A 12,477-nucleotide genomic window follows, 5' to 3' on the forward strand; every position below is an offset into this window, starting at 1 on the left:
TCCTGGATTGCAAGGCTCCCTGAGCGTACCTTTCTCTTGAAGGGGGAAAAAGAAGTATCACCACAAGATCTGCTTGCTTAGGCATGAAAATGAGACATTATTAATGGCAAACTGTTCATGTCTATGATCCAGTCTCTCCCTTTCTAACAATAGACATAAAAGCGTGAACAACATTGACGCTGGAATTACCAATACTGGGAATGAGAGTTACCACAAATTGGGATGAACGGGTAGTTCATTACTCAGGTATTGCTTCAGACTCTCAGCAGACAGCAGAGATAATTTCATTTGCTATATCCCACACTTTGAAAAAGTAAAATATAATTTTTCTGGAACATTAAACTACTTTAGAATATTAAGAATCTAGAGAAGATGAAACCTTACAAATGTGATATATTAGCACAAACGAGCGTACTTTTCCATACATACATGAATTTTGACTGTGGTAACTATCGGGACCTTCTGGCAGTTCACGTCTTTTCTTTGCATACAGATTTTAGCCTCTTGCTCTCTTTTTACATCCATATGAACAAATATGAATACATGTCTTTGTGTGTCCGTACATGTGTAGTTGTCTATGAAAAGTGAGCGCTTTATCAATGACAACTGAAGAACAGGAATCTGCTTAGTAATGCCTGTGTGTATTCCTTGAAAATGTTCAAGTTTAAGCAATGAAAACCCTTTGAAATAATTGGTTTTATTCAGATGAACCAACTGGGACATCACCAGCTAGGTTTCTCCTGAGGCCACCCGATGAGTAAATCAGTGACAAATGGAAATGCCTTCTTTATAGGACTGGGGTTTTCTTGTTCTGAAAGCTTTTAGTCGTACCACCATGTCAGGGCCACCAGCTTCCTCAACCCCCCTGGTACATATTATTCTTTCATCTGCATGGCTGAACAGCAGACCCCGCCATTCAGTGACTGGCACTGCTGAACTCACATTTTCTTAATCTCCCTTCCCTGATGCTGGCACAAGCAGCAGCCTTTTCTTTGCTCTCTTGGCTTTTTTATACTCAACTGGCTCCAGAGATCCGCCCTCAGAGCCCACCAGGACACACATGTCTGTCCAGCCTCCACCTCCTTCCCTTCGCAAGATTAAAGCAGACCCAGCAGCCTGCACCTCCCTCCCTGCTGGCTCCTGCGTGGGGCAGGAGGAGCCGTCTGCACCCATTGCTGCTCTCTTCTACAGGACTAATGAGAGGGAAGCAGAGAGTGTGACTATAGACACCACACATTCACACGAGAGAAGTGAAGAAAGCCAGCAGTGAAGATGAAAAGCAACTGGTAAGAGAACAAGTGGGATTTAGAGAAATCTGTAAATAAGAGATTAGAACAGTTAAAGATGTCCTTGCCAGCTGCCGCCTTTGTTGTTTGGTTTTATGACAGCATTATGTGAAGGAAATGGTAATAGAAAGAGGTTTATTGACATGTTTTATTATAAGGCAAAGATAAAAAGTTCTCAAGTAAAGAAATTGTCTTGTCAAATCTGTTAGTAAATCCTTAACTCAGGTTTTTATACATTTAACGTGCATGGCTCTGAGGAGAAAGTAAATAAAAGAATCTGTCAGAAACTATGCATTCATACTGGAGTTTTCTTTCTGTTTACAGGAAAATTACAGCTTTCTTCTCCGTGTGTAGTTTTCTGTGGTCTTTCATCTCAGCCACCATCCAGCAACAATCAAGTAAGGAGTCAGACTTTATGTGTATTTCTTCTTTTTGTAATTTTGACTGTCAAAAGAATTATTCTGAACTTATTCAAAATTAAAATCCTCTCTAGCTAGCCATCACAGAAAGGGAGAACTGTCTATGTGTATGTATGGATGTATGTATAAGAGAAAGAGGAGAAAAAGCAAGAGCTGTGTGTGCTATTTTAAGCTCACTATTAGATACATTTTTAAGGTAAGGATTAAAATCTGGATACAGATGGTAGATACAGGACACAAACCTCCCTGCATCTTTCAGTGCTTCTAGTTAGATATTTTTCTGCTACCTGTGGCAACAAACTGGTTCCATTTTACTGGCTGGGCATAAAATGTAAATGGCTGGATGTCAGCCATATGTCTCATCAAATAATATAGAATGAGGCCATTTCTGAGGTGTAACATGTCAACCTGAATGTTCCCTTTAAGTCTATGTTGTCAGAAGGAAACCCACATTTATGGTTGAGCCCTTGCAGCACACAAGAGGCTCTCTGTAGGTTAGAAATGCATCTCCTTCCAACTTGCACACTTCATTCTTCCCCATCCAGACTCTAATAACATTTTCCAGATTGACCTGATACTGGATTTGTACACGACTCTTAAACTCTTCAAATAAATGTTTATTTTTCCTTCCTTCTTCCTTAAATCAGGGGAATCTGGTGGGTTTTCATGCTCATTACAGGGTTTTTTGACAGATAATATTCTGAAAAATTAGATTTTAAAATTTGGTTTCCTCGAACACATTTCTTCTACATTCTTGTTTGGGTCAACAAAAAGGGTCTGTAAGTTCTTCTTACCCCTGCACTATATTTCATGAATGATCATTCTCTGATCAAATGTGGCACAGAGGAAGGTGGGAACACCTGGAATACCAGAGAGGATAGCAAAGATGCCAACAGTTTCTCAACAGCCCCTTAAGTTGGCATGAGGTTTGTTTAAGTTTCCTTGGGAGTAGGGAGACTGTTGATTTAGGTAACTGGCTTTTTTTTTCAAAGTTTGCTTACACCACCAAAAGTTCCAAACCAAAAACTCCTTACACAGCAGGCCTTCTTATGCTACAACTATTTCTCCATAGCTCTGCAAGAAGAGAATTATTATAACACTCTCATTTAAAGGCTTAAAAAAAATAATCAAATGATCAGTCACGTTATAATTTTAAATTTGGAGCTCTCTAGAAACAGATGCTTATTTTCTTAGACCTCTGACTTCACTGACTACAGTTTACATTTATTATTGTATACAACTAATTATTATTATTCTTTATAGCTCTATTTAATTCATAATATTCTTACAGTTGCTTCACTTAATTTTTTAAGGTGATCTGAGGCAATGTGCAGGCACATGGTTAATAAATTCACCCTTGTTTGCAGGACTACCAGTCATTCTGGGTGCCAGTCAGAGAATTGATCTCTGCCCAACAATCAGGATTGGCCAAGATGACTTACCAGGCAAGTAGCATCCCGACTTTTTCAGGAAAAAGCTGCTCTTCAGAAACTTTATCAGGTTATATTCAGCTCTGTGACTGTACAATTCACTGATTAGATTAAAATGAAAGTTACATTCTAGACATGTATGTTTTTTCTTGTAGGCTTTGACCTGATTTCTCAGTTCCAAATAGAAAAAGCTGCTTCACAAGGAATTATCCAGAGAGTAGTGGGTTCCACTTCTCTACAAGTGGCTTATAAATTGGGACCCAATGTAGACTTCAGGATCCCAACCAGGTAATGCCTTTTATTGTTTGACTTTAAAATACACATATTTCACAACACTATCATTTAAGGGATAGATCCTCTCCCCAGCTAGATCACCTAAGTTGCAAAGCTTTTGGAAAGGGAAAGAGGAGTTCGACTCTTTTTTCATCACCACCACTGGACCAGATTGATTCTGTAACAGCAATTTCAGGGAATTCCACTTTCCTCTACCAATGATATTGCTCAGGGTGCCTCAAGATTTGCAGATAGAAAGGAATTCACCTCTAGAAAGTGAAGCCAAAGTTGCTGATGACTTGAAAAGAGATAGGGAGGCAAAGAAAAGATAACAGGAGGAGAATGAGGAAAGTTTTCTCAAAACATTGACATAAAGGGATCTTTCTGATCATGTAAGGATTGCAGAGACAAGGTAGGATAAAAGCTGATGGATTATATGATAAGGGCTTTTTTTGCTTTTTGCATAACTGGTACATGCATGTTCCTGGCTGATTTATGGTCACCTAATCTATAAAAGATGAAACCTATTACTTAGCATGTCACAGGCAAGTTGCAATAGGAGCCAGGATTTAGGAATCTAATTGTATTTGTGTTTTACAGGCCAGACTTGCTGCCAGTGAAGGAATAGAGACAGTACAGCAGGGTAGAGATGTCTTTGCCAAACTTAGGGAAGTCTGGATTCTGGTCCAGCACCATATGTAATTAAGAATGCCTTTACTTAGCAATTAACTGGCAGGACCTTTAATTGGACGACTGTTTCAGCTAGGAATAATTGTAGTGCAAAGTGTTTCTATCATACTCTGGCTATGAGTGACAGCTTTTGCTTGCTGCAGTCCTCCCTGGCTTCTACCTTCATAGCTACCAGGTTAAGCTACTTTACAGCTTAACTGGTTGGTCACATTGGGCTCATGACTACTTTCCATCCCAGTGACAAATCAAGGCTGCTAGTGCATAAATGTGAATCTGATCACAGGCAGTAAATGGGATCTTCACTAAAAGTTGGAGACTCTCAGATTTTCAACTCATGCTTCTTAGCTCAGAAACTGTCTGAGCTATCAAAGCTGTAATATTTTAATTTTTAAAAAAATTTAGACTTATTGCTATAGATGGCTCTAGTGAGATATATGCTCGATATACACAAGTTATCCCTGATCAAGCCTATACCAGCTGCATTAATACACCATGGCATCTGAGCTGACTACTGCCACTGGGCTTGTTGACTGGGTATGGTGCTGTTGTATCATGAGTTTACCACATTCAAGACACTGATTGGCACTTCCAGTTAACACTGTGCTGTTACACTGCAATGCTAACTCATGGTATACCTGGAATTTGGCCCTGGCTCAAACTAAAAAGTCACCCGCACTTGAGGTGAGTGTCTTGTCCAAGGGAATGGGTTAAGGCTTGAGTCCTGAGAGTGCTCTGGTGCATCAGTGTGCTGCTCCTCTGCCACTGAGCCTGATCTTGCTGCTTTGCTCCAGTTTAGAGTGTGCTCCTCTCAGTAAGCTGACTTAGAAGGAGTGAAGTTGGTAACAGCACAGGAGAGGCACACCTTAGACCATTTCTAATAACAGTTTCGAAAAACAGAACTCTCCACATAATCTTCATAATGTCGCATGGTAGGTGGGTTTTACTGGTGTGAATTTGGGATGATGAAATGCCTGAGAAGCATTACAGGAGTTAGCAAGTTATGCAGAGCACCTCAAGCAAGGCTGAGCATCTTTAATAGCCTGGACGTATTGGCAGACCCAGGTCTTGGCAGACCCAGGCACTGCAGCGAGCCTGAGCTCATGCTGCATTTCCCAACCCCCGCTATCCTTTATTCACACGTGGAGTATTTAACGATAATGTAAATATTTCTCGGGGTGGGCAGCAGCTGCATCCCGCTGCTGCAGGCAGGGGAGGGGAGAGGAGGGGAGGGGAGAGAGGGGAGAGAGGAGAGGGAAAGGGAGGGGAGGGGAGGGAAGGGAAGGGAGGAGGGAGAAGGGAGGGAGGGAAGGGAAGGGGAGGGGAGGGGAGGGGAGGGGAGGGGAGGGGAGGGGAGAGCCGCCCGAGCCGCCCCCCGCCCGAGGCGCCCCTGCGCCGCGGAGCTGTCCGTGCCCGCGGTGCTGAAACGCCGCTCCGCCGTGGGCTGCGCAGGCCGCGGAGGACTGGGGGAGCCCCGGGGGCGCGGGGCCGCCGTAGCTGTCGCCGGGCAAGCACACAGAGGGTATAATCCCCCCGGTTTGTGCTTCCATCGCTGTGAGCTCCTGCTTTGCCAAGAGATGGGGGAGGCAAAACTAGAGTGAGCTTGGAAAAAATACACAGCACTGTTTTCCCGAGCTGGGCGGCTGACATAGGCATGAAGGCACAAGTACTATAGCAACACTGAGGAGGGACCTTCAATAAACACATTAGGCAACAGCAGGCTCCATGCCTGCTCCGCTGCAGAGATCTCCTCTCACACCTTCGTTAATGGGCAGCCATATTAGTACCAGGTAACCTGATGGCCATGGACAGTGTCTTCTCTTGCCTTATGAAATAGGGAGGGGTCACCCTAAATAAGTCCGTTCCCTGGCGTACGGCATTCAAGGCTTTTGAGGAAGGGATGGGGAGGTGTGCGCATCCATAGCAATGGCAATTACAATATTAGAACAGAGGGCTTGCCTGACTGTCACTGTTCAGTCAATATTTACCAGGAATAGTAAAATAATTTTTTTAGACTAGCATATGATCATTATACTAACCCAGGCAAGCCCATGTTACAGTGGCTATGGCATGGGAATGAAAGCTCAATTAGATGGGCATGGCTCAGCATATTTATTCAGTCTTTGCTGTAGCAACAGCTTATCCCTTGAAAAGGTTACATAGCTTCCTGAAAATGCTACTAAATTGTAGCTTGGTGGTTTTGCTGCTTAGCATACTTGCCAAGGTCCAGAAGTATATCCCTGAACAAACGGAAATGATTGCACACAAGTCCTGACTTAAGCTTCCCCCATCATCCACATAAATTCCTGTTGGCCATTGCTTCTTCTAGCATAAAATCTGCTGAAGAATCGACAGTATTCTTCATGTAATAAGAACCTATGAAACTGCCGTAACTCATATCCATTGTCTCTGACACAATGAACCTCTCATTTTTCAATTTAATCTATGTACCTGTTGTAGGTGTCCAGCAGTTAATAAGTACAAAATTAATACTGGTAATTTGGATAATAATTGTGTTGATTTTTAATTGCAAGCTTTAAGAAAATACATTAGCACAAAGGAATATGTTCATGATGTGTTTTTATGTGGGGGAAAAGGGCTAGCTATCTTTATGCACTGGATGAAATCTTAATCCTTTGCCTACACAAATGCAGCTCTCACATCACAAGGCCCCTGTGTCCACATGGATAAATTAGTGCCAGGGAACACTCCAATGCATTCACACTTGATCATCTATACTGTTAAAATATTGGCATGATTTGGGTCCAGACTAAATAGCACTCTTTAAACAATTCCTGGGCTCAGCTTGGCAGCTAGCATAGGCCATGGAACATTCCCAATAAGCAGCTTGCATACAGTCATCATATTTTGGAAGTAAGAGGGTTTAAACTTTTTCATGCCAGCTGAATTTAGTATCAGTCCTGGGCTTATTGAATTTAGTAGCATGAAGGTAGCCTTCTAGAAATGTTACCTTTTGCCTCCGTCCTCATCTCAGTAGAAAGCAGAGCAATGTAAAAACATAAACTGCTTTTTGAACAGTGTTTATATTTGGGGTAGTGGTGTACTGTGGACCACTTTAGCAGTTGTCATGACAAACACAGTATGATAAGGAATTATAAAATGAAAATTGGAAGTTTATAAAGCTTTATCAGTAAGCTTGGAACATCCAGAGAATTTCATAGGCTGATTTCCTGATTTTTCCTTTGGGAATAATGCTTCTTATTCTTCTTCACTTGGAAAAGTAAAGCTCCTCAAATGCTTATGCCTGAAGGTCTGGCATTTCTACATCCAGCCACCAAAGTTCTTCAGGTGCTTTTCCTTTTCTATTACAAGTAAGATCTCTTACATAGTACTATTCCATTGATATTGATGATGACACTCTAATGGAAAAGACAAAATGTACCCAAGAAGCTGATTAGCTCATAAGAGAAATAATTAGCTCAAAACTGGATGTTTCTGAAGAATAGAGACCAGCTAAGGGTAATAAGTCCTAGCAAATGACTTCTGGCTAATGACTTAGGACAGTTGCTTCTAAAAATGCTTAGGTAGATTTTATTGTTACTGCTTTTTTGATGGCTGCCAGATAGTGCCTGCCAGGTCAGCTGTGATTCTAGGAGTCTTCAGAAGGTGCTGACACAAGTATCTCCAGCTTCAGCGAAGGCACCCCCACTCCTGGGTACATGATACTGTATTACCATGAGATTGGCCAGAGGAATTTCTACAGCCATCTCTAGGGGATTGTATTAACATTTCTAAAATCTTCATTTAGCAAGAAGTAAGTTATCTCAGTGGGCGATGGGGCTCACCTAAGATATTAACTCTTAAAGAAACAGGTTTAATAAAATGAGCAGTTATTTTGTAGTATTCAAACCAATATGTAGTTAACCTTTTAAAATACTTGCTGTTCTTGATGAATCCTGAAGTCAGTGGGACTATTCAGGGCTTCCACCACTCAGCCAAATGACTTATCTTGGTTATATTGATGCCTCGGTAGGACTTAGCCTTGAAATCTTAAAGAAATCTTCCTGGTAAGCACTAAAGCAATGGGATTAATAAGACTCTTGGGTATTTATGAAAAAGATTAAAATAAAACAGTAGCGTTTCAGAAGTTCCCTTAGATGAATTACAAATGTTTCACACCCCACCCCACCAACTGTATTTCAAAAATTAAGCAAGAACTCAAATATCTGATAAAATTCCTGATCTTGCACTCATTTCAAACATAAAGCAGTTAATAATAGTCTGAGTACACAAGAAAAGCAGGACCAGACTGCCATCTTACAAACTTCAGATAGAAAAATGAATCAAAATGTTATCTGATGGCTCATATCCCTGGCAATTTTAAGTGAGTAGGGAATGGATCAGGACTGAATTTGGCCTGTGTGCTTGAAATAATTTTGCATATTAATTCTTCTTTGCTCATCTGCCTTATTCTGAATTTAAAATTGCTTGATTTAGTGGAATTGGACACATGTACGTTAAAAATAATTCATGTAAATAATTAAGTGCTTATATAGTTATCAGCTGTTCAAGAAGATTACAGAATCCAGCACTCTTCACTTTGCAGTGAGATGGAGGAATAACTTCTCTACGATTGCTTATTTAAATGTCAGGCTAAATTTGCCCTAGTTTCCAAATATTTAGCATTTTAAGCTGCTGACTTCAGTAGGGGTTTTGCCTATGTAAAAATCACAGGCTTTGGGAAAAACTGTGTACTGAAATACACTGATATCGCTAAAGCCAATGGAATTGCTTTTCATTACTGTTGGAGTAACTGAGATGAAAATCTGTCTTTGCTTTACTTGTAGAATTATAGGTATAAATCTTACACAGTAACAGTCCCCTGCAGAGTACCTTTCTGGCGATGGGTCATGCCGTGCTTCGTTATGTTGAGTCGCATTACTGATACTGAGTCTTTAGTCTAAAGGCAGCAGTTCTTCTGATTGGTTATTAAAAGATTTTTAAAATGTAAATATTTATCCATGTTTGTGCACTGACTTTTTATCTTTACTGTTCTATATACAGTTCTTATAATTTAGTTTTCTCTTACCGATGTCAGAAGCTCTTACACAATTTCTTTTCTTTGTTTGCCACTTGAAAAAGTTAACATATTTCTTTTCTATTTTAATTTCTGAAAAAGAAGGAGGACCCATATGATGGCTTGTAAAGGACTAATGCTGTAGCTAAATATGGTGTGAAGAATCCTTTTGCCAATCTGGTATAAATAATCTTCTAATCAAAAAGTGTAACTATGTTTTCTAACTAGGTTTTTTGATTGTTTGGTTGGGTTTTTTTTTCCCAGGATAGTTATGCCAGCTGAGGTGGGGTGAGAATGTGTGTGATATTTTAACCAGTATTTCCATGACAGCAAAACTTATCAGTGCAGAGAGAGAATGAAAACCTCTCCTCGGAGGATCTGGGATTAGCAACGCCTCCTTTAGCTGCAGAGCTTGGCGTATCAGATCCCCTAGAGTTACTGAACTTGATGGAGAGAAAGTGGAATGTCACACGCAGGCTAATTAAAAAATTACCTAACAATACCACCTTCAATAGGTAGTAGTAAAACCATCTCTTGTGCAAGAACAGTGGGATTCAGCAAATGAAGAGATAAATGACTCAGATGAGCTCAGGTTTTAGCAGCAGAGGACTTTGAAATACTTGTTTAAGAGATATTATGGAGGAAGAAGGACACAGAGGGCCATAAAAGATGTGCTGAACTGGATCAGGGGCTTAGCAAGAGTCTAATGTGTGTCTGGATAGGGAGAGAGAGTACGTTCCCAGAGCAGGAAAGAATATATAAATACATTGTATAAGCTAGAAGCCCAACAATAGGATAGGGACAGTAGCATACAGTGGAAGGGGCTCAGAACAGGAGGAAAGGTAGTGTCCATATATTGACATTTGTGTTTAAGATGGCAAGATACAAACTGAAGCAAAACAATAAAAGAACACAGCAAATTAGATAAAATCCTATCAGACAAAGCCAACTGGGACAGGCTACTGCATCTGCAGTCAACAGAGACACAAGTCATAGCAAATCACAGACAGTTTAAAGATAATGTCAAGGAACCCCCTCTCCCACCTTTGTGTATCTGTGTAATGAGATAATCTTCCAGCTAAACATTCCCTTTCCTCATACACCAGCTTTCAGGTGTATGTAAAGGCTCGTAGGGAAAGAGGAGAAACACCAGCAGTTCGGGTAGTTTATTAATAAGGTGAAACTGCTGCTGCCAGGCTTGCCACAGTCCTTACTGAAATCTTGCTGAGGCTGTGCCGTCGCCTGCTGGAATATGATTGCACTACAGCTTTGGACACTTAAACACCAAACTACAAACTGTGGAGACTTTACCTGGAAGTACTCTCTCACTAAATAAGTAGTCATCAAGCATACAGAATAAGAACTAATTTATTCCGGTTTTCCCCCTTTTTTTTTCCTTAGCCTCAGGCCTGAGATTCTCTAATCATGGCTAAATTCCTGCTGAGATAGGATTGATCTGCCACTCAAAAATGATCTTTGTTCAAAATGCCTACTTGCCTGAAAAGTTGTTCTAATGAAAGCTAGTAACAAAATAGCTCTGCATGTCTCCATACTTAATAAATTTATTCAAACACAACTTATTCTTAAATGTGGATAGATGGCAAATAACGTGTTGATGTCAACTGGATTATGACACTACAATTTCACAATTCATAGAATAAGAAAAGGCATATTTTAAAAATATTCTACTGGAATCACTGACATATTTGAGATAAAAAATGACGTTACTGTTTTGCACAGTGACACAGCCAGTAGTACTTGTTTGAGTTTCCAAATTTCACGTTATAGGAATTGCAAAAGAATGAAACATTTTATATGTGGCAAATATCTTCCCTGCTACTTGTAGTCTTGTGGTTGAATGTCTCAGGACATAATACATTTTTAGTAAGGGTTCTTACTATGTGTGTATTTGTCAATGAATGATTTGCTGAATGATTTCTGCTGAAGTGATAGCAAATACATTAACAAACAGGTTATTGTCAGGCTGAACAAGAAAATGCGTTTGCAAAAGACATTCTTATGGCTTCAAAACCAAATCAGATCTGCACTGACTATCTACCCGGTCAATTATAAAGTCATACTACATTGACTGATTTTGTAAGTCTAACAGTAGAAAATAGCATAATTGTAGGATATACTTTCTAAATGTGAAGTAGGAGTCTGTTGTTGCTCCATCCATTACAGCTAGAAAGGGTTATCGTAAATATTGTACAATGATGTTGAATGAACCCACATCTCTGAACCAGTTCCTTTTGCCATTAGCAACACTAATGACTCAAAACGACATCCTGTTTTGGGACTCTGCAGAAGAGCACTGATAAAAACCTGGTTGAAATATGGTTCCACTGAGTAGCTGTTTCTCATTACTCTGTGGTGATATGTGGAGCTTTTCAGAACAAATGCACAACAAATGTACTGTATTTTGATCCTACACAGTGCCATATATTCCAACGGATTGCCTGATGAATATTCCTTTCTAACTACTTTTCGGATGACTGGGGCCACACTTCAGAAATACTGGACTATTTGGCAGATTCAGGATTCTTCAGGAAAAGAACAAGTTGGAGTGAATCTTAATGGTCAAATGAAAAGTGTTGAGTTTTCTTATAAAGGAGTGGATGGAAGTCTCCAAACTGCATCATTTTTACATTTGCCTTTCTTGTTTGACTCCCAATGGCACAAACTTATGATAAGTGTGGAAGCAAACAGTGTCACACTTTTTATTGACTGTATTAAAATAGAAACCTTAAACATAAAACCAAAAGGGAAAATCAGCGTTGATGGCTTTGCTGTGCTTGGAAAACTTAAAAATAATCCTGAAATTTCAGTTCCGGTAAGTTCCAAAATCTTTTATTACTGCAAAAAGTGGTTTATGGGATCTTTACACTTAATTTTTTTTTTGTGGAATGCATCTTCAAATGTTTTCTGGAAGCAGAAATGCCAGATAATAACAAGCCCTTGGCAGGTAAGTACTAGCTTTGCTTTTAAAATTGTGCACATATGTATATACTGTGTAAGGTAAGAGATGACCCAGGTTATGTCTAAGTTTCAATAGTGAAATTTCTCAAGACATCCACACTTCCATCACTGGATTCTGCTCTGTCTGGATGTACCAGTTTGGTGTTCCTCTGCTTATCTCATATGTGGAGCTTGCTCTAGAAGGAAGTCTCAGGACATGGATTTGTGGGCTGCAACTCATACCAAATAGAGCAAAACATTCATTGAGCAAGAGCTGTGACCCCTCTCTCATACGTGGGCACCAACCATCAGGTAGAGGTAATTAAATGTGTCTCTGGCAGAATAAGTATTTTAAATCATTAATACAAAGGGAGTATCTCTTGTAA

General features: G+C 40.1%; 1 protein-coding gene across 1 annotated transcript in view; it reads left to right on the forward strand.

Annotated features, from left to right (window-relative positions):
* Nucleotides 1-1,272: 1,272 nt before the first annotated feature.
* COL9A1 (collagen type IX alpha 1 chain) overlaps nucleotides 1,273-12,477 on the forward strand; it is a 77,431-nt gene continuing 66,226 nt past the window's right edge. The window contains exons 1-5 of the mRNA XM_059835416.1: nucleotides 1,273-1,286; nucleotides 1,611-1,684; nucleotides 3,073-3,150; nucleotides 3,291-3,423; nucleotides 11,570-11,966. Of these exons, the coding sequence (XP_059691399.1) occupies nucleotides 1,273-1,286; nucleotides 1,611-1,684; nucleotides 3,073-3,150; nucleotides 3,291-3,423; nucleotides 11,570-11,966 (696 nt within the window). The remainder of the gene's footprint in view (nucleotides 1,287-1,610; nucleotides 1,685-3,072; nucleotides 3,151-3,290; nucleotides 3,424-11,569; nucleotides 11,967-12,477) is intronic.

The sequence above is a fragment of the Gavia stellata genome, chromosome 2 (genome assembly GCF_030936135.1).
Source record: "Gavia stellata isolate bGavSte3 chromosome 2, bGavSte3.hap2, whole genome shotgun sequence".
NCBI lineage: Eukaryota > Metazoa > Chordata > Aves > Gaviiformes > Gaviidae > Gavia > Gavia stellata.